Source organism: Mustela nivalis (assembly GCF_964662115.1).
Source record: "Mustela nivalis genome assembly, chromosome: 7".
Classification (NCBI taxonomy): Eukaryota; Metazoa; Chordata; class Mammalia; order Carnivora; family Mustelidae; genus Mustela; species Mustela nivalis.
The window spans coordinates 66282355-66305983 of NC_139026.1; the positions used below are offsets into that span (position 1 = coordinate 66282355).

Sequence of the window (23629 nt, forward strand, 5' to 3'; positions counted from 1 at the left end):
TCCTAAATCAGGACTCAACCGGTATCAAAAGATTGGGATCATTCCCTGCATATTTTCAGACCACAATGCTCTAAAGCTAGAACTCAACCACAAAAGGAAGTTTGGAAAGAACCCCAATACATGGAGACTAAACAGTATCCTTCTAAAGAATGAATGGGTCAACCGGGAAATTAAAGAAGAATTGAAAAAAATCATGGAAACAAATGATAATGAAAATACAACGGTTCAAAATCTGTGGGACACAACAAAGGCAGTCCTGAGAGGAAAATATATAGCGGTACAAGCCTTTCTCAAGAAACAAGAAAGGTCTCAGGTACACAACCTAACCCTACACCTAAAGGAGCTGGAGAAAGAACAAGAAAGAAACCCTAAGCCCAGCAGGAGAAGAGAAATCATAAAGATCAGAGCAGAAATCAATGAAATAGAAACCAAAAAAACAATAGAACAAATCAACGAAACTAGGAGCTGGTTCTTTGAAAGAATTAATAAATTTGATGAACCCCTGGCCCGACTTACCAAAAAGAAAAGAGAAAGGACCCAAATAAATAAAATCATGAATGAAAGAGGAGAGATCACAACTAACACCAAAGAAATACAAACTATTATAAGAACATACTATGAGCAACTCTACGGCAATAAATTTGACAATCTGGAAGAAATGGATGCATTCCTAGAAACATATAAACTACCACAACTGAACCAGGAAGAAATAGAAAGCCTGAACAGACCCATAACCAGTAAGGAGATTGAAACAGTCATTAAAAGTCTCCAAACAAACAAAAGCCCAGGGCCAGACGGCTTCCCGGGGGAATTCTACCAAACATTTAAAGAAGAACTAATTCCTATTCTCCTGAAACTGTTCCAAAAAATAGAAATGGAAGGAAAACTTCCAAACTCATTTTATGAGGCCAGCATCACCTTGATCCCAAAACCAGACAAGGATCCCACCAAAAAAGAGAGCTATAGACCGATATCCTTGATGAACACAGATGCGAAAATACTCAACAAAATACTAGCCAATAGGATTCAACAGTACATTAAAAAGATTATTCACCACGACCAAGCGGGATTTATCCCAGGGCTGCAAGGTTGGTTTAACATCCGCAAATCAGTCAATGTGATACAACACATCAATAAAAGAAAGAACAAGAACCATATGATACTCTCAATAGATGCTGAAAAAGCATTTGACAAAGTACAGCATCCCTTCCTGATCAAAACTCTTCAAAGTGTAGGGATACAGGGCACATACCTCAATATCATCAAAGCCATCTATGAAAAACCCACCGCAAATATCATTCTCAATGGAGAAAAACTGAAAGCTTTTCCGCTAAGGTCAGGAACACGGCAGGGATGTCCATTATCACCACTGCTATTCAACATAGTACTAGAGGTCCTAGCCTCAGCAATCAGACAACAAAAGGACATTAAAGGCATCCAAATCGGCAAAGAAGAAGTCAAATTATCACTCTTCGCAGATGATATGATACTATATGTGGAAAACCCAAAGACTCCACTCCAAAACTGCTAGAACTTATACAGGAATTCAGTAAAGTGTCAGGATATAAAATCCATGCACAGAAATCAGTTGCATTTCTCTACACCAACAGCAAGACAGAAGAAAGAGATATTAAGGAGTCAATCCCATTTACAATTGCATCGAAAACCATAAGATACCTAGGAATAAACCTAACCAAAGAGACACAGAATCTATACTCAGAAAACTATAAAGTACTCATGAAAGAAATTGAGGAAGACACAAAGAAATGGAAAAATGTTCCATGCTCCTGGATTGGAAGAAAAAATATTGTGAAAATGTCTATGCTACCTAAAGCAATCTACACATTTAATGCAATTCCTATCAAAGTACCATCCATCTTTTTCAAAGAAATGGAACAAATAATGCTAAAATTTATATGGAACCAGAAAAGACCTCGAATAGCCAAAGGGATATTGAAAAAGAAAGCCAACGTTGGTGACATCACAATTCCAGACTTCAAGCTCTATTACAAAGCTGTCATCATCAAGACAGCATGGTACTGGCACAAAAACAGACACATAGATCAATGGAACAGAATAGAGAGCCCAGAAATAGACCCTCAACTCTACAGTCCACTAATCTTCGACAAAGCAGGAAAGAATGTCCAATGGAAAAAAGACAGCCTCTTCAATAAATGGTGCTGGGAAAATTGGACAGCCACATGCAGAAAAATGAAATTGGACCATTTCCTTACACCACACACAAAAATAGACTCAAAATGATGAAGGACCTCAATGTGCGAAAGGAATCCATCAGAATCCTTGAGGAGAACACAGGCAGCAACCTCTTCGACCTCTGCCGCAGCAACATCTTCCTAGGAACAACGCCAAAGGCAAGGGAAGCAAGGGAAAAAATGAACTATTGGGATTTCATCAAGATCAAAAGCTTTTGCACAGCAAAGGAAACAGTTAACAAAATCAAAAGACAACTGACAGAATGGGAGAAGATATTTGCAAACGACATATCAGATAAAGGACTAGTGTCCAGAATCTATAAAGAACTTAGCAAACTCAACACCCAAAGAACAAATAATCCAATCAAGAAATGGGCAGATGACATGAACAGACATTTCTGCAAAGAAGACATCCAGATGGCCAACAGACACATGAAAAAGTGCTCCATATCACTCGGCATCAGGGAAATACAAATCAAAACCACAATGAGATATCACCTCACACCAGTCAGAATGGCTAAAATCAACAAGTCAGGAAATGACAGATGCTGGCGAGGATGCGGAGAAAGGGGAACCCTCCTACACTGTTGGTGGGAATGCAAGCTGGTGCAGCCACTCTGGAAAACAGCATGGAGGTTCCTCAAAATGTTGAAAATAGAACTGCCCTATGACCCAGCAATTGCACTATTGGGTATTTACCCTAAAGATACAAATGTAGTGATCCAAAGGGGCACGTGCACCCGAATGTTTATAGCAGCAATGTCCACAATAGCCAAACTATGGAAAGAACCTAGATGTCCATCAACAGATGAATGGATCAAGAAGATGTGGTATATATACACAATGGAATACTATGCAGCCATCCAAAGAAATGAAATCTTGCCATTTGCAACAACATGGATGGAACTAGAGCGTATCATGCTTAGCGAAATAAGTCAAGCAGAGAAAGACAACTATCATATGATCTCCCTGATATGAGGAAGTGGTGATGCAACATGGAGGCTTAAGTGGGTACGAGAAGAATAAATGAAACAAGATGGGATTGGGAGGGAGACAAACCATAAGTGACTCTTAATCTCACAAAACAAACTGAGGGTTGCTGGGGGGAGGGGGTTTGGGAGAAGGGGGTGGGATTATGGAAATTGGCGAGGGTATGTGCTTTGGTGAGTGCTGTGAAGTGTGTAAACCTGGTGATTCACAGACCTGTACCCCTTGCGATAAAAATATATGTTTATAAAAAATAAAAAATTAAAAAAAAAAAAAGAAACAACCAAGCTGGAGAATATCAGTGGTACAACAAACAAATTCTGAACAGCAACACAGTCACCATGAGAAACTCAATATTCATCATTCATCATTTGTGTTCTTATTTTTTTATTAATTTTTAATAAACTAATAATGTATTTTTATCTCCAGAGGTACAGGTCTGTGAATTGCCAGGTTTACACATTTCACAGCACTCACATCATCATTTCTGTGTTCTTAAAGCAAAACAAAACAAAACAAAACAAAAACCACATACATATAAAGAAGAAAAAACAACAATAGGCAATCTTCTGATTCCTTAAGATGATCCTTCTGTGCCATTTATTTTAAAGAAGAAAGAACAGCCTTATGGACAAATGCAACCACATACCCAGGAAAGCGGCCAACTTTGAGAACTACTTCTACATCTTCAGCAATGAAAAGGATTAGCTGCTGAACAACTATGTCAGATATTCTTTTTTAAAACCAAAAATTGATGCTTAAAACACTATTCTCTGAATAGTACAAAATCCTAAACTCATTTAAAGCTGTTAACTAGACTTACCTTCTTATATTTTTATTAGGCATTTATTCTAAGTTCATTAAAATGTAGGTATTATTCGCATTCTCTAAGGACTAAGTAAATACAAATACTAGTTAGAAATCACTGTTTATAAACTGTTCATTAGAACAGGACATAATTTTCAATGGTGGTTAAAAACTCCCTCTTTTTAATATACAAATGTCAGTAAGTACATGATAAGATGTCCAATACTTTTCATCATGAGGGACTTGTGACGAGAATACTTAAACACTAAACCAATTAAATCAAAATCATATCAAATGTACAGGATTGTGAAGTTTCAAATACCATACCAAGTGTTGGCAAGTGATACATTGCTGTTGGCAATGTAAAATAATACAACTAACTTTGGAAAAGAAAACGAAAAACAACCTCCTTTTTCTACACATTTTATATGCATTAAAAAAGATGAAAAAAAGTACAGGAGGGGTGCCTGGGTATCTCAGTTGGTTAAGTGTCTCTCTCTCTCTCTTTTTTTTTTTTAAGCTTTATTTACTTATTTGAGAGAGAGAGAGCATTGCATGCACGCACAGGCCAGGGGAGGGACAGAAGGAAAGAATCTTCAAGTAGCCTCCACCTGAGTGCAGAGCCAAGGTAAGGCCTGATCTCACGACCCATAAGATCATGAGCTGAGCTGAAAGCAAGAGTCGGACGCTTAACAAACTGAGCCACCCAGGTGCTCCAAACGTCAGACTCCATCTCTGCTCAGGTCTTGATCTCCAGGTCGTGAGTTCAAGCCCTATGTTGGGCTCCATGCTGGTCATGGAGTCTATTTTAAAACAAAACCAGATTAAACAAACAACAACAACAACAAAAAACCCCATGAAACTGACAAAAATGATCATGTCAGTGCAATTATGAAGAATACCTCTTTTCTTGATTTTCTTATGTTTCATAATTATAGAAATTAATATTTTCCTTTGATTTTTAAATATAAAAACTACAGTATTGAGATTCTATAAAATCAAATACTGTTTTAAATGTTATGACTACAGGGGTGCCTGGGTGGCTCAGTGGGTTGAGCCTCTGCTTTCGGCTCAGGTCATGATCTCAGGGTCCTCTGCTCAGCAGGGAGCCTGCTTTCCCCTCTCTTTCAGCTGCCTCTTTGCCTATTTGTGATCTTTCTCTTTGTCAAATAAATAAATAAAATCTTTAAAAAAAAATAAATGTTATGACTACGTAAAAATTAATCACTTGTTAATTTGCAATACTGTCTAAAAAGAGACACTCTCTTGAAGGCAGAGAAAATGCTGAGTGATGAGAATCGCTGTAAGAACACTGACAGAGGTTCATTTGCTTGCTCATTTGGATATTTAAAATTTTAACATACACTAAGTCCTGTGGAAAATAAGATGAAGATCCATTTTTTTTTCCCCTCTCAGAAATCCTCGTCTGAAGTAGGATTTTCTTTCTTTTTGAACTCATCGAAATTGAAATTCCAAAATCTGAGTATTTCACAAGTATCTCTGAAAAAATTTATTACTCATGTTTACTTTTAGAGCAAATAACCCCACCTTGCATTGCTAATGAATGAGAAAACTTCCAACGTTCTTAACACTTTTGTTTTAAATGACCCCCAGAGATTTTCCACATTTGAGGATGGCCAACTGAACCATGCACCTATAGAATAATACCACATCAAAAGGCATAACTATTTTATTAAGTTTTTAATTCTAATTAACATACAGTGTAATACTAGTCTCAGGTATACAATATAGTAATTCAAAACTTCCCAACATCACCCTGTGCTCATCCCAACAAGTGCACTCCTTAATCCCCATCAAAGCGTGACTATTTTTACTTAGATGTCTTATGGTTTTGGTTTTATTTTATGTTTTAACTTAACACATTCAAAGCTGAACACAACCCCCCTTAATCATTTCAGTGCGCCCTCACTAGGCTTCGCTACCTTGGTAAATGGAATCATCACACACCCACCCCCCACCCCCGGTCGCTTTAGTCAAAAACATCAGTCTTTCTTGATTCTTTCCTCTTCTTCACTCTCATCTAATTCGTCACACCACTGTGTTAGTTCGAACACCAAAATGTGTTTCTAATCAGTACCATTATTAACATTCCATTTGGAATCCTGCAAGAGCCTCTTGACTGGCTTCTCTTCTTCTGATACTGCTCCCTCCTCCCAATATGGTCCATTTGTTACGAAAATGCCGCAGACTTGTAAAAACCCTTCCGTGGATCCCTCTGGGCTCACAGAGCTGAATGCCTCACATTGCCTGACCTGGCCAACGCTAACTTCTATCCGCTCGGCTCATCTCCTCTCATTCTCCCCCTGATCACTTCCTTCCAGTCAGTCACAACGGTCTTTTTACTACTTAAATACACCGAGCCCATTTTCCCCATAGGCTCTTTTAATAAATAAACAAACAAACAAACAAATAAATAAATGAATGAATGAATGAATAAAATTTACTTATTTATTTTTGAGAGAGAGAGAGAAAGCATAAGCAGGAGGGAAGGGTAGAGGGAGAAGCAGACTGTTTGCTGATCTGGGAGGCCAATGCAGGACTCGATCCCAGGACCCTGGGATCATGACCTGAGCTGAAGGCAGATGCTTAACCCACTGAGCCACCCAGATGCCCCTCCCCCCAGGCTCTAGAACACACTGTTCTGTCTAGAATGCTATCTGATGAACTCCACACAGAGGTTCTCCTTGACCAACCAGTCCACAGTATTCTCTTTGGCCTACTCACCAAGAAAGTGTGTGATATTGTTTCCTAATGATATTGTTGAATAAATGAATAAACAAACTATTTTGGAATAATGGATATTCCAGGAAAATGAAAACAAATGTTAAAGTTCATAGCCACTTAAAATCAAGTAAAGTAGAAAAACCTATAGAGCTACAGTACCTTTTTTACCTTGGGTCAGTATCACTGTATCTTGCATCTTCTTGTACCTATTCAGGCACTGTCGAAGATCTTCTATTTTCCGATCCTATTAATAAAATAAATTGTCATCTTTAAACTATGACTTTAAACAGTAAAAGTAATTGCAACACAAAGAATAGGGAGACATGAATTATTTACATTATTCAAGGAATATTTCTAAACTTTAGTAAAACTGGTAATATCTACATTTTACCAGTTTTCCTACGTACATCAGAGATAGAGAAAAAGTACCTCTAAATTTAGAGATCCTATCCTTCAGCTGCCATCTTTAAAAACAAAAACAAAACAAGGTAATAAGATACAAAACAAAAACAAAAACAAAACAAGAAAAAAATCAACTTTAATTATTCTCCTCTCCAACTTATGGGCAGGTCTTGAAAGAAAGATCTACTACACCTGTTGTCTTTACCTGCTGTCATCAATCATAATCTGGCCTTTCTCTTCTCAAAACACTCAGCCAAAGTTGTACCAATTAGTCATCAGAGTCATCAGAGACTTCACATTTACTAAAAATAAGAGAACTTTTCATCCTTTTTCTAATTTGACCTCTGATACTTGACTGACCCCACTCTTTCCTCCTTTTTCCTTCACTTTTCTTTCCACTCTTTCTTTTCTTCTATTTTGATTTCTTAATCCCTTGACCAGATAGATATTCTACTTCCACTATCTACCCAGCCCAGTCTATAAAATGTTAGTGCTTTAAGATTTTGTCCTTTACCCCCACTCTGGTGGATCCTAAAAAAATGGGCTCCCTAGCTCTTCTCTCACTGGTTTTGGGCCTGGCCATGTGACTTGCTTTGGTCAAAGAGATATCAACAAATGTGGTTAGGGTTTGCCCTCTCTCTCTGCTCCAGGGAACCTTCACTATGTGAAGAAGCACAGGCTAGTCTAATGGAAGACGAGATATCATTTGGAAAAGAGACATCCCAGATGGGCCCAATCTACGCAAGGATGTTAATCACTAGACATGGGAGTCACACCAGCCTAGACCATCCAGCCCCATCCCACCCACCAGCTAACTGCAGAGATCAACAAAGCCAGCCCAGACCAGGAGAACCCCCTAATCAACCATCAGAAGTATGAGAAATAATAAATGTGATTTGTCATGGAGCAAAAGCTAATTTACATATCAACTATAGCTTAGTCTCCGAAAATCTATAATTCTGTATTTTTCCTAAAATGGACTGGGTTCACTCCCTACCCCATCTATAATTATACATTAACCCCCAAATTTAGATTCATTTTCCAACTTTCTATGAGAAATCTCCTTTTAAAAGTCCCATGAGCACATCGAAGTGAATGTCTCTAAAATTAAGCTCATTATTTGCCCCTGGTACTTGAGCTTAGATTCCCTTAACTCTTTGAGGGCACTATCATTCACCTCATTACTCAAACTAGAAACTTGTTCTCAAATCCCCCCCAAAAAAATTACTTCAAAGACTTTTACTTACTCGAGACAAAAAGAGGGTGAGAGTGAGAGAAGAAGAAGCAGGAGGAAGGGGCAGAGGGAGAGGGAGAAGCAGGCTCCCACAGGGAACCTGATGTGGAGCTCAATCCCAGGACCCTGTGGTCGTAACCTGACCGAAGGTAGGTGCTTAACCAACTGAGCCACCCAGGAGCCCTCAAATCCAAAATAAGGTTTTCAAAAACCCTGTCAACCTGTGTAAATGTCAGCGTCATATACCCCTCTACCTTATCTCATTCTGAACTTTCCCAACATGCACTAGGCTGTGCCAAGTCTGGGCTTTTGAGACATGTTTAGTTCATAGATACTCTCCTTAGCAGCTTTCGTTTTCCTGATAAACAACTCTTGCCTTTCCTCAGATTTTGCTCAAATGCAACCTCTTTGAAGCCTTCTGGAACTACTAAAAACTTATGTCAGCGTTGGTGCTCCTAAAGCAGTTTGAATGTCTAGTAAGCCCTCAGTCAACACTGGGAGATTTGTTTGTTATTGATGCTTTTTGAGAGAGAGAAATTAAGACTAAATGAATTTGTGATTACTTTTTTAAAAGTAAAAGCTATGGGGGCACCGAGGGGACTCAGTCAGTTATGCGTCTACCTTTGGCTCAGGTAGTGATCCCAGAGTCCTGGGATCAAGCCCCATATCAAGCTCCCTGTTCGCTGTTTTTCTCTCAAATAAATAAAATCTTAAAAAAAAAAAAAAAGTAAAAACTACATGGGCCCCTTGCTAATGACTTTCCTTTTTATTCCACAGTGGTAAAGACTAGCAAAAAGAAACCTAAATATAGGTGGGTGGAGAGGGCAATGAGTTTATTTCCTAATAAAGAGCAAATAAAGAGAATGAACGGCAAAAATATAGAGTAAAACAGAGAACACAAGAATTAGAGAAAGAAACAAGCTGAGACAAAAAGATCAAGGCAAAGTTCTTTGGCAGTTGCTTGTTTTTTTACTTCCTTGAAATGACTCTTTTCTTGGGAAAATGCCTCCTTGTCCTATTCATTGAGTAACATGAGGTGTAAGAGTAGTTCTGATGATGCGAGCTGAACCCGACTGCTGCTGTCCGCTGGGTATATGGCTGATCAGGTAGGCCATGAAAAAACACCTTGCTTTAGAGGACACTGTTTCCCTGCTCTCATCAGAATGAAATCAGTGAAGCAACAGGAAAGAAGACTCTGGAGTCCCTGGCATTTGGCCAACAAAGCTAAAAGACAGCCTAGGGCCATATTTTATTTCATGGTACTGATGCCTCTGTTCTCGTATCTCACCTCTCAGGAGAACAGAGACAATCCCTCATGTGAAAGAATCCAGGAGTGTGAAGAAAATGATATGAAGAAAATTAACCTCATCGGGAAGCTAACAGTTGTCAGGGACCACCCCTTTCAGAGTTCATGCGAGCCCAGAAAGGATGCACTATGGACTGTATCCTTTCTCTCATTTCCCACCTGAATATAAAGAAATGATCTGAGGGCTTGAACATTTTTCCAGATTCACAGGGAGGTGGGAGAGGGAGATCTCAGTGGACCCAGTGCTGCCGGTCACCACTCTACCCACACAGTCACAATGACAACTGCCATCACCGAGAGCAGGCACATGAAGGTAGAAAGGCAGAACGGCTGTCCCTCAACATCAGTAGTGTGTAGGGTTCTTCCAACCTGGCATATCTCAAGAAAACTCATGGAGTGATCAAAATGGTGGTACACACCCACATAAATACTTTAATTTCATCTAGATACCTTTTCTTCATTTGCTGCCATCAAAGATTCCATAGCCTTTTTCATTTTTTGCACTTCAATATCTGAAAATATCACAAGAACACGTCAGAAGTCAGTTTTGTTAAGGTGTGTGACAATAACAAGGGGCTGACTCTTCAGACTGAAGTGTTTTAATGAAATGTTTACCGTCCATATCCTCTTTTGGGGAAAATCTGAAAAATGAACACCTTCCATGTCGCCTGAATAGTTACCACTCCAGGAAGCAAACAATATGGGTCAGAGCTAACTACCCTCTCTCGAAGCAATAACAAAATCCTCACGAGAACACGGAAGGTGAAATTTCAGTGCTACAACCATGAAAACACGGCTTTTCAATTAAAAAAAAAAAAAAAGAAACAAGAAACCTAGAAAGCAGTGGGCGAAAGCGATGGACGGTGTACACAATGACATAAGCAGAGGACAGGATACTCAGTTTTAACCAAGATGGAGGCATGAATGGCAAGAGCCTGATGGAATGTGGCATCAATAGCAGTCATGCTATGAAGGTGGTTGTAGGTTCCATACAGAAGGATAAGTACTTTGCTTCATCTATAAACATCATTTATGACACTATTTTAAAAGGTAAATGTGATTTTCCTTAAAATTTGACAGTCAAATACAAAAGCACATTACTTTAATAATAAAAGAACCAATATTTTAAGATGAAATGTCAACCTAAAACGAAATCACAAATTTTAAAAAATTCAAACAGAAAAAAAAATTGAGCTAAGGTTACCTGCTTCTGAGAAAAACAAACAAACAAACTACTACTTAAGGTAAGTTTTAAAATGCATCATTCATCACTGATAAAACACTTTCAATATGAAGGTATATTCTGTAGAAAATGCCTTTTTTTTTTTTTTGATGCCCAATTCTCTGGGTGTAAGAATTCAACATCTGGAGGAAAGAGTCTATTAATTAATGATTTATCTCGATGAGGCTGGTTCTGTTAATCAGCCTGGGTACAATCTTGTCTAACACCAACAGGGTATGTTTAGTTCCTAATGTAGATCTCAGGGAAGAAGTGGGCTACAAAACCTTGAAAAGTAATTTTCTCCTCAGATACTCTGTCTCCCGAACTACAAAAAAAATTCTTCCTCCCCTCTGTTACTCTGGGTGTTCTGCTATACCCTGTGGAGCAAAAGGGCTGAATCGGGGGGGGAAAAATCAGCAAAATGACCTTTTACTCCTTGTTTTTACTGTTTGTTTATATACGCTCTATTTTGTGCACTCTGAAGAAATGGAGAGCTTATCGATGAAGCAACTTCACATCTTTGGTGAGATAAATGTTTTTAAAACACATGCAAAGAACAGTCCAAGTAGTACTTTTGGTGAATTTAAAGGCTGATGGAAAGACACCAAAAACCTTACTTTGTCTTTGAGCTTCTTTTTAAAATTTTCATCTGTGTAGGAAAACCCATCGAATTGGAAGTTAGTATATACATTACAACAATAAATATTTTTAAAGTACTATTATTTAGCCTTTTGCCTAAGATAAAGAAGCTAACCCTATAAAAACTGAATATTAAACACTATTTTGTGGCTTTAGGAATGGTACTGCAATGCATGAAGCTCTGTGTAAGGTTAGAAAGAGAATATAATTCATCCAAAGACCTAGATTTGAGTTCCTACCTCTGTCACTTCTTCTCTGTGAACCCTTATTTCCTGGCATATTAAAGTTAGGTCTGTGGAATACAAGCAGTCCTTATACTCTACGGGGTGAAAACACCATTAGTGATGTTTGGTTGTAACATTTCCATTACGGGTCAGCACATGGCTTTCCTGAATGTGCCCAGCACTTGGCTTAGGACACATGAACCTCACCACTCAAATTCAATGACTCTGACGTGGTCTACCTCCCGTTCAATGAGATGAGTCCACTGATCACGCAGTGAGATCTTATGCCAACATCAGATTGCTATGAAGTTTCTAAACATTGCTCCCGACTCTTGTGTTTATCGGGCTGTGTGTTGGCGATAAGCAGTTCATAGACCAGCGTCCGTCTTTGGGAACCACTACTCCAACACGTCCTCTAGCCCACAACATGATTCCATTTTATTCTTAAAACCCTAAAGGCATGACCTATCTGTGAACGTCCTTTAAAGACTACACAAATCTAGGGATGCCTTGCTGGTTCGTTCAGTCAGTATATAGTATGTGATTTTTGATCTCGGGGAGGTGAGTTCCAACCCCATGTTGAGTGTAGAGCTTCCTTAAAAAACAAAAAAACACAACGCCAGAATTCTATTATATGCCAAAATACACAAGGGGGGAAAAATCCTTCAATGGTTGATGAGTTAGCTTTCTGATCCATAGGGAATTACAACTACAGGGATATAAAGCCAGGGTATTCTAGAACCAAGAAAGACATTATAGGTAACCTAACTGAAGCCCTTCATTATTCAGACAGTGAGGTTACCGATGCTCACATAAAAATGTACTAAAGCTACACTCAATGGAATTTTTAGTTTCAAGAGTCAGAAGTTGCTTTGTAGTTTGCATGCCACAGTGATTTATAATAGCAAAGAAAGGTTAAATCAAACCTAGTGTTGTCAGGTGTTCTGTGCATTTATATTTCCAAATATAACATAAAAAACACATTTCATTCAAGTTATTTTCTATCACATATAACGTGTATTAAAAATGACAGTCCATACAATATTCAAGACAAACTTCCTCAGTTATGAGAAAAATTTTTGATAAATTCACACACGTTTTCAAAAAAGAGGATTATTTTTGCTTTCTAGCAGGTTGAGGGCTCAGTCCACCATAAGAAATTTTCCTTGATCTTCCAAAGATGCAAAGTCCTTTCCTCTCTTCTCTCAAAAGTGTAAGGAACGGTTTCTAAATCTCTTAGTTCATGCTGTTTCAAGTTCAGTTCAGAGGGAGATTAAACCTGGGACATGATAATGTTCCCTTTTAATGCTTTCTATCACTTCCTTGTACTGCCATCAGAACAAGAACTGTCTCAACAGAATTCACAACTTAGTAATGCATAATAAACACCGCATGAAGTACAGAGTTGCTCTCCTCCAGCTGCTGAAGAGGAAGCTACTAGATCCCCAGGCACAGGGAAGAGTTTCGGAGGAGGCCCTGCTGTCCTGGCCTCAGCTGGTTTCCGCTACCCTTCTCCTTTCTCTGAAAGGACTCACCACTGACACGGGGTTCTTTTGCAGGTGTGGGGAGGAAGGGAGGGCTGCACAGGGAGGTTTCTAAGAAAGTAAGAGAACAAATGTCAAATGTATGTGCCCACCTCGATCGAGAATTTCCACCCCTTCTCCTTTCATCTTGCACACCAGTTTTTCCTGTAGCCTTTTTACTTCAGATTCCTTCTCTTCCAGCTGTTCTTTTAAAGATGCCAGTTCGTCCTACAAATGATAAGCTCGTTTTACAACAGGGAATTATGACTAAAGGAGAATATTCAGGGAGCATGTTAACTCTTAAGTCAATAATGAGTTTTTGGGAATGAAACAAAAACGATAGGAATCTAGATGCAGACTTCAGAAACCAGACAGTGGCAAGAGGAAGCAGGAAGCAAGACAATTAATGAAGGTCAATGTCTAATAATTCTGGAATAAGTGTTTCAAGTTTCTGTGTGACCAAATTAAAACAAAATGCTTTAAAGTGTAATTAGGACCTGAGTAGCCTAAGTTTTAAAGCTTATGTTAAACAAACAAAAAAAACCCTCCCCCAGTTAATCCAGGATGATAATCAAATTAGACCCCGAGTGTCATAAAAGCAAAATAAAATGCAAATTGGAAAATATATATCAAGACTTGACTGAGATTTATTTAGTATTTCAAGATGGCATTCATGTTCCCTGAGCATGAACAAGGCAGAGCTTAATTGATGGGTAAGGTAGCAAGTGGTGAACAATGTTAGCCAAATCATGGGACTAACTAATTCATCTTCATCACCAAAATAAAAGGACAGAGTCTCCCACAACAATGGAAAAAAGATTTAACAGATTTTAAATCCCCCCCCCTTCTTGTCTACTATGTAGCTATTAAAGATTCCAAGTCCAATATTCTATTTACTAATGTTAAATTTTCAGTTTAATTTTGGTGAAGAATTAGCTTTAGCAAACTGAAATTTTGCTGGCTTTTTTTAGCACAGAAAATAAAGCTCTGCAGTGCTAATAAGTGTATTTTTATAACTGATAAACATTTTATTTTCAGTCTCTTAAGGTAGGTATTGTGTTTAGTACTATGAGAAGATCTCCAAAGACGCAAGAAAGCTGGCCCTATACTTTTTACTTATGATAGGCATGGATCCCAAGTACAAGGAATTTTCAGTAGCACTGGCAAAAAGCTTCTTTACAGCAGTAATTTCAACTCACTGTCATGATACAGTTAACCTGTAAGAAAGTCCCAAAGGAAGAAGCAGTCTGAGGCAAAATGGATATCTTTTTCCAGGTGCATTTTTACAACTATTTTACCAAGCTTGGATCTCAGGTACTCTAAGAGAATGAGATCAAATTTCTAAATGAATATTTTTATTTTGCCCATTTATTATTTTTCATTAATTATTTCATATGTTTCTGAAAACAACATCAGGGATCGCACTGGCCCTTCCATCAGCTTTTTTAAATGTATTTTTAAAAAAACAGATGACACACACACGATGAATGCACATGCTACTAAAAAACACTATCACGGCAAAACAGCGCAAGCCAGAAAGCAAACAGGCCCAGGACCCCATTACCCAAAGTCTACTACACCTTCAGTGACTCCCATTTTTGTTCCATCCGCTGCTTTTCATACTGCATCTGACCCACCTTGATTTTCATGCTAGAAAGTTTGGCCATTAAAGCCTGGTAGAGAGACAGAGGTGTGAAAGAAACCACAGATAGAAAAAGACAAGCCTAAATATCCAAGAAAATAGTATCGATTTATAAAGGAGGTTAGGTTAACTAACAGAAATAACAGGTTATGTTTCACTAGATTAGTTAAAGCCCCAAGTTTTAAAAATTCAGAATAGTGGTGTTCAAATTCAAGAAAGTCTCCAGCTTGGGGGGAAATTTCATTCACTTGTAAGATAACTTCTTTATCATCTATTGAGTTGAGAACTTGTATTATGGATCATAGGTAAGTGAGTCAGGCTGTTTACAAATTTTTGCCATTGAGAAAGCTTACCTTGGTTGATTTCAGCTTTTTTTCATACTGAAGTCTTTCATTGTCCATTTCACTGACTCTTAACCTCAAATCATTGATCTCTTGCATTAGCCCCTGTCAAAGGAGGAACAATGAAACATATCAGGAAAGCAACAACACACCTATGTAGGCCAAAATAGCAGCTTGGAAACCTAGTCAACAAGCCCCTGGGTTCAGGTTGTAGGAATTGGATCAGACAAATGGAAATAAATGTATCTCCCTGAGGCCCAAAGCATCTTTCTAGTTAAAACACTATTTTAAATTCTCCATGCATCTGGCCCACAATCATGAGATTATGGAAATAAAAGGTAATTCTTTAAAAATTAAATTCAAATAATTAACATATAATGTATCATTAGTTTCAGAGGTAGAGGTCAGTGATTCATTAGTCTTATATAACACCCAGTCTCTTCACATCACTGCTCTCCTTAATGCCCATCCCCCTTACCCCATCCCCCCACCCCCCACCCCTCCAGCAACCCTCAGTTTGTCTCCTATGCTTAAGAGTTAAAAGGTGACTTTCAATTTTGATTAACAAAGGTAGCCAATCGCATACATCAATCATCAGCTATTTCTGGACTAAAAATCACCATATAGATTCCAACTTTAAAAATTAACTAGAAAAATTTTCTTTAGTAAAGCCATTACTTTTAGGGCCTTTTCAGTGATCTGTGGATTATTTATAAAAATATTTTTACAATTTCTTCCTTTGTCTAACAAAAATATAGATTGTTCATCAACCCAGTCTGGGAGAATGGAATGGAATTTAAATCCTTTTATTGTTTTTTTTGAAATGTAAACCTTTTAAACCAAGGATTCTCAGCTTGAGGGTGGATGAGGGCCCTGTAATTTACAAATACATTGTCATAACATGAATGTTACATTTGGAACAGAAAAAAGAAAATAATCCTAAGGTTTTCATAATACAAATACAGCCAGAAGCTTTTCTCTTTCACATTAAAAAAACAAAACAAAACAAAAACTAATTTGCTTGTAAAACTTGTCTAAGTGTTCTAAGAAACAGTAACATATTTTTGTCTAGAGCCCAGACAGTAGGAAAAGGGAATCAGAATGCCACACAATACCAACTTCAAATACTGTGGAAAGGATTTCTTTTTTGATTACAAACCATCAAGACTCCACCAATGCTTAACATGTTTTTATTCCTCATTTTACAAGTCCTCTACTCCTGAGCCACAAATAAACAGATGACAGAACTATACAAAAATGCCATAAAAAAGAAGCAATACCATAAGAAATAAAACTTTCTTACTAAACTTCTATGAGTAATGATTCACACATGGGGAGAGGGATGCCTTTCCTAAATTACTTAACAGTACTATATAATAATTACTCATTAGTTATTATTATAATTATTTTTTCTTTTTTTTTTTTTTTTCCTAAAGAGGGGGGAAGAAGGAGAGACGTTTCAAGCAGACTCCCGCTAAGCATGGAGTCCTAGGCAAGGCTCAATGAGATTCTGACCTGAGCCAAAATTCAAGTCAGAGGTTTAACTGACAGGGCCACCTAGGTGCCCCTAGTACAGTTGTTATTAGTACAGTACCTCAGTAAGGGAACAGCTGTTTCCTCCTTTCACGAATGAGGTCAGGAACTGTTTGACATCATTTAATAACATTTTAGCTGTGATTCCTTATCTACAGGTTCGGAATTCAAGTCTAAGGAAAAAGTCAGTTTCTCCCATTTATTTATCCCCCATTTATTAATCATTCTTGCATACTAGAATTCTTAGTGACCTTCCTTCATCTCCTGGTCTTTTTAATATATATCTTGCCACTTTTTCATGGCTAGCAGCTTTGAATTCCTATTTGGTATTGTCTTATTTTAACTCTTCTTTTAGAAACAGTGACAACTTGCAAAAAGAAGTAACTAAAAAAACCACAATTATAAATTGAGATAATTTTTCTGTTAAAAAACAAACAAACAAACAAACAAACAAACCCTACCCAAATTTCCCTTCTGGCAACACTAAGTATGAATGTAAATCTCCAACCTGAAAGAAGTCCTGTTTTTCCACAGTCAGTCAAGCTGGAAAATCTGGAAATAGCTCAATATAAGACTTTAAAATAATGGAATTCAAATTATTTCCAATTCAGTTCTTTATAAAAAGAAAACCCCTGTTACTAGTCCCTTTTCCCTCTCCGAGAAACTTCAGGCTCCGCAGAAACGTCATTTCTGGCATCTGTACTCTTACCAGAAGGGGGCACTGTTGAATAGTGTTAAGCATCTCCTATCAGCCATTCCAGGCAAGTCTTCAAAATTCCAGGATTTCAAGACTTTTACCCTTAATCTTTCAGAAGTGCCTGTATTTCTTCCCCACTCCAATATTTTCTTAGAAATTAATCTCCAAATAATCTAAAATTCTAAGACAAAGTTAAGGAATTTTGGATTCATGAAACAGCCAGGGAAATTTTTGTTTGTTTTTAAAGGAGGCTCCAGACCCAATATGGGGCTTGCACACTCTACTGACTGAGCCAGCCAGGCGCCCCCACCAAACATTTTATTAAGGGAACAAAAATAGGAAAGAGCATATTCAATTCGGTTTTAATTTTGAGGACTATTTTATTTGTTGTTATATGTAATGAGGTTGATCAGATTATAGTTTATAATCTCTAGATATGCATGTGGTATTTTACCAATAGTGTTAAATATCTTAGAAAAAAAATCAAGGATTGAGTTTACTGAAAGTCTGATGACAGGATCACTTTGTTTATGATTGAAAATGCATGAGTAATGAGTAAAGGAAGGAAGCACCAGGAAAAAAAAAAAAAAGTTTTATTAAAAAAATGCAGACACGGCACCTGGGTGGCTCAATCGCTTACATCTCTGACTTGATCTTCGGCTCAGGGTTATGGGATCGAGCCCCACGACAGGCTCCTCACTCAGCACAAAGTCTCTTGAGATTCTCCCTCACCTTCTCCCCCTGCTCACACGCTCTTTTTCTCTCAACTCAATAAAATCTTTTTTAAAAAAACGCAGACAAACTCAAGAGATGTGACTACTGCTCTGGAGTCTTACCAAAAAATCCTAACACATCCACTTCTATTTAGTCCCAATGCTTGGTTAACATCCCCGATCCAAATTAACCAGTCATGCAGGATGACTCCCCCTCAGCTTTATGGACACAAGGGAAAGGGCCAACTCTTGACCAGAACACTGCGACGTCTTTCCCTGCACCAGAGTAACCTCCATGCCACGCAGTCCATCTGTTGACTGAACTCTGTCATGTTATGCAGCAAGTGTGGAGTCAGGGAATGACAGAGAGGAAATAGAGGAAAATATCCAAATGGATTTTTTCAAGAAAGCACAAAAGGGACAATTTTAGAGAAACTGGATGACTTTCTCAGCTCTGTTCTAAGAGCCCCAGCCTCAATCAAGTGAGGAACATGCTCATATAGGTGACTGACAAAGAACTTTTGAAGATTGAACGTGAACTAAGTTGGGGATTTCCTTTTGCTGTTGAGGAAGTAACACATACGCCAAGACCTTCCATTACAGTTCCATTTTGGCAGAAAATTGAATTTGGAAAATAGCAATGGAGTAAATCTCACTAAAGCCAGTCTATGCGGGACTTGCCCACAGCTAGTAACATACCTAAGGGACCCCGTTATCATGATGGTACAGAGTTGGCTTCAAAGAAACGTGTGCAAAGAAAACAGAGGGGGAAGAATACTTAAATGAGTTCTCCTCTCCGCTTCTTGGGACGCAGTTTCTAATGCAGTATGACAACTTTCCATACTCCAACCGAGGAAACAAAAGAGAGAGAAAGGAAGAGATTCCCTGGGAGATAAGGGAGTCCTGCAGATCTTCAAATTTTTTCCAAATAAACAGATTTCAAACGGATATGCTCTCTTTTCCCAACAACAAATAATAAGCAAATAAAAGACCCAGATTAACAATAAAACAGCCCAAAGAACAAAACATGTTTAACCACAAAAATGGGTACTTCAAGTTGTAGAATCTATCCCAAATTTCACAAAAGTATACTGAGCTTTATTTAATTGGTATGATTTATGTGTGGAAGAGACCAAAAGTAGAAGGCCAAACTGAATAAACTCTAAAAATCTGATTTTTATGATTATATAATAAAAGCATGTTCTCTGTACATATTTTCAAACCTACTTATTATATAGAAAATAATCAGTAAAATGTAAAAATGGCTATTAGTAAAGTGATACACTTAAACCCATTATTTCCATAATGAAGAAAACCACTACGGATGGACAGGAGGACGGACAGGAGGACAGACAGGCAGACGAACAGAGAGAAGCTCCAAATGTCACAAAGTGAAAAGTTCTTTCTAAAGACTAATGAAAGCATTAAAATTTCATATCAAAAGTCTCACAATTTAAAAAAAGGTATGAACAACAAAAAATCTCACAATAAATATTGCCATGAGCATTTAGTGATTAAAAAGTCAATGTAAAAAAAGCCAATGTAATTAAAGATTATTCCTAAAAAGGAGCACGGATGAACGAGAGCACGTAGCCATTAACTACCTCCCCCTCACGCCTACAAGGAATTTCAACTTGCTCTGGAAATATGTGTATGACATATACAGACGCACACGCATATGTATGTTAAGGGGGAGGGTATCACTTACCTCCGTGTCTCTGAACCTGTCTTCATAATCCAATCTATCCTTCTCCACAGCGGTCAGTTTAAGCTTCAAGTTAGATATTTCAGCCATCAGATCCAACTTCTCAGTTTCTAGGGATGTCCTACTCAGAAGCTCCTATTGGAATTTAAGAGATACACTCAAAACTTGTTTTATTACAAATCACCACATATGATTGTGTCTTACCCTGCAAAGCAGTAACTATCAAGTCGGGAATGTGGTAAAGATTAATCACTAAACAGATAAAATTTGAAAATATTATCTGCTTCTGTGAACCTTCATGGAGCAGAACTAAGTGTGCGCTTACTTCCTGGGGAGACGTACATGCTCTAGATATGCAGAAATCTTAACTGCTTCAAAGCCTGATGAGAACACTGATGCTGACAGGGTCGCTCTGTGTTAGGCACTGTTCTGATGTGGTTCGATCCTCAAAACAACTTTCTAAAGCAGAAACTCCTACTAAAGATAACTCAGGAATTATCTGTGTTCAACAAATGAGGAAGGTGAGGAACAGAGAGGCTGAAAACCTGCCAAAGGTCATACAGCAAGGATGTGGCAGAGCAAGGACTCAAACTGAAACAGTCTCCCTCCAGTACGTACCCTACCCGCTATATTATAGGCCCTCTCGTCTACGAGCACTGTGTGTGTGTGTGTGTGTGTGTGGTGTATTACAAGTTTGGGTTTGTTTTCTTTTCCCCATAAAAGTCACATATGGTACGTATCTTTTTTCTTAATCATAAAATATATGCTCATATCTGGGGGTTAGGAAACCATATGCAAATTTAAAGAAGAACATTAAAACTACCTATAATCCTATCAGTATTTTATTCCAGATTCAAATTACATGAACGCTTTCTATGTTATGCATGTGTTTTGAGACCCTGTTACCCTCGGTTTTTGCTTAAACTATGCCAGTCTCGGTGAATCATGAACTTCAATGCTGCGTCCGAGGGGACACAACAAACAAGTGCAGAACTTCAAACAGGCGAGCAAGAAAACCCCACCTCAGTGACGGCTTCTGAACATACCTGCTGCAGCATTTCCTCTGTGGCATTCAGCTTCTCCCGGTGCTCTTCAAGACAAAATTCCAAATCTCGAATCTTCTCCCCCTGAGCATCCACCTGGTCTGTTAACACACTTACCTGTATATAGAGCAAAATACTGCAATAGATTAGGAAGGATTTGGGTCCCACTACAAACTTTATTTCTCTAAATAGAACAAAAACTGGAATGATGTCACTACCCATTTGTTGTAAGGGGAAAAAAAAAGCTGTCAATAAGACAGCAGTCCTTTACAATCCTATCTAAGTGATGCTTCTTGACCTGCAGACTCCCAATTTTTAAGGAGGTTAGGGCTGATTGGGGATATGCAATACCTTGTAGTTATAGGTTAACTTCATTTCAACCATTTTATGCGAGAGGGTATGTGCATAGATCATCATTTTGGGGAGGTTGGAATGGGAGTGGGAGGTAGTATTAGAGATTAAGAGAGTTATGTTTGAAAGAGAAGCTGTCAAGGACTACACGTGAGTCTTTCCCCACGATCACCAATCCCATAAATACACTGCAATTTACTTAACTCAAAATACCAAAATAAAAATGTTTGTCGTGCATTTAAAACATTAAGAAGAAGAAAACTCAAATTTAGCCACTAAACCAGAGTCCGCTACTCACTTCTGTTCTGTTCAGCTCACAGGATCATTTTTAAAATTGAAAATTAAATAGATTCAGATTCAAAAACATTCAGGTTTATGAAAATATGTGGTATAAAATTGCAATTTATGCTGTAAATTAAAAACACCAGATCAACTAAGATGACAGATCAGATCAGAAAGTCAGCTTAGATGACACTGTGGCTGTCATCAGAGGAGCCGAGGCTGCTCACTCTAGACCGGGGAGGCACACCTTGGTGCTACCACAGTCCTCACCACTCCCTATTGTGTGTACGTACTTATTTCTATCAGCACTTATTTCTATCAGCAATCCGGCTCCCAAGCATCTGAATATGCCATCCCAATTTAAAATGGTCTTTGTAAATATGTTGTGGAGGAAGAATAGCATTGTTAAAAATCACTTGCCTGAAGAACGAGAGATTCGTTATCATTCTCTAAACGTACTAGCCTTTCTTGATACACCTCTCCATTTCCGGGCAGGTGTCCATTTGTCTGAAAAGATGAAGGAGTATGTGTAAGGCTTGACTCTCTTTAAAACTGAAACGACTGTGAGCAAATAAAATGGCATACATTCTTAATCCAAGGAACCTGAATAGAATTCAGCCAGCTGCTGCCACCACTGCTAGAAAACACGAGTCTAAAACTTGGTCCATTTGCCTCAAAATAGGTAAAATGGGCATGGTAGGCATGTTATCACCAAACCAGACAAGTTCCCATCAAGCAGAAAAATCATGACCTAAAAGGAACAGTGGTTACTAACATGCTCGCAGGGACGCATAGCTGGGTCATACGAAGTTTCGCGAGTGTGTGGGCAGGCAGAAATTACTTATGCCGCCTGAATGATCTGTGCTATTTCTGGGTGGGGGCACTGGGAATGTCCTGGGCTGCCCTTATGTGCCTCCCCTCTCCTCCCAAGTTGCAAACCCAGAACTGCAAATGCCTGTCTTTACAGAGGAGGCCTTGGGGGCAGCTCATATCAGCTTCCTCCCTGTTACTCAGGACCAAATCTCAGGGCAAGCCTTCCCTTTGTCTTTGAAGCCTTTCTTCCTTCCCCTGAAAGCTTAGGAAGCAGTCCACAACTACTTCCCCCAACCGTCCCCATCCACACCTTACCAGGAACTTTATTAGCTCCCATTCTGACTTCACTCTTTGTGACTTTGCTCAACTCTATTAGGTTACGCCAAGCTCCTGCAGAGCCTGGAAACAGGTATCATCCTGCAACCACAGCACTGGCCTGGGGCTCTGCTTAGATTCGTGCTCACTTTCTTCACCTCCCTCCAGCCCCGCACGTTTTTATCAGATTCGGACATGTCTGTGCATGGTGTAAATGCTGAAGGAAACACCGATTGGGAAAGCGAGTCACATTTTTCTTTTTCTCAGCTGTCTCATATATAAAAGCCATTAAGGAGATACACAAAAAGGCTCACGGAGAGCACACAATATAAAAACATCATTTTGAAATACAGCAGTATATCTGATATGTCCCTTGTTATCTCATGTAAGTAGCTCATAATCATATGACGGGTAATCCCAATAGAAATTCCTGATTCCTCATTCAACTACAACAGAAATAAAAGCCACTGGAGCTCAAATTAGTTAGATAGGGCCATCCAGAGGTCAATGAAGAAAGCAAATAACTTCAGGGGCGCCTGGCAGGCTCAGTTGGTTAAGCATCTGCCTTCAGCTCAGGTCATGATCCCAGGGTCCTGGGATGGAGTCCTACATCACGCTCCCTGCTCAGCAGGGAGTCCGCTTCTGCCTCTCCTCCCTGTTCATGCTCTCTCATTTTTTCTCTCTCTGAAATAAATAAAATCTTAAAAAAAAAAAAAAAAGAGCAAATAATTTCAGGTTTAAACCAGAGAAACACAAACTCAACCTTATCGTCCAAGAACACAGCAGATGTGACATCTATTATTTTCCAGAATTAACTGGTATTCTTATACTACCTTTCCAAATAATGCAGTTTCCCATATAAATTCTGGAAGTAATAAAAGGCATGTGTTGA

At 38.5% G+C, this 23629-nt stretch overlaps 1 protein-coding gene across 1 annotated transcript in view; it reads right to left on the reverse strand.

The window, feature by feature from the left end:
* The window catches only part of LOC309868825 (liprin-beta-1-like), a gene marked incomplete at its 5' end in the record, with an annotated part of 46012 nt that extends 24814 nt beyond the window's left edge, over window positions 1-21198 (reverse strand). The window contains 7 exons of the mRNA XM_082739010.1: window positions 6912-6996; window positions 10145-10206; window positions 13416-13530; window positions 14883-14975; window positions 15298-15390; window positions 19937-20068; window positions 20980-21198. Coding sequence (XP_082595136.1) covers window positions 6912-6996; window positions 10145-10206; window positions 13416-13530; window positions 14883-14975; window positions 15298-15390; window positions 19937-20068; window positions 20980-21198 — 799 coding nt within the window. The remainder of the gene's footprint in view (window positions 1-6911; window positions 6997-10144; window positions 10207-13415; window positions 13531-14882; window positions 14976-15297; window positions 15391-19936; window positions 20069-20979) is intronic.
* Window positions 21199-23629: the final 2431 nt, after the last annotated feature.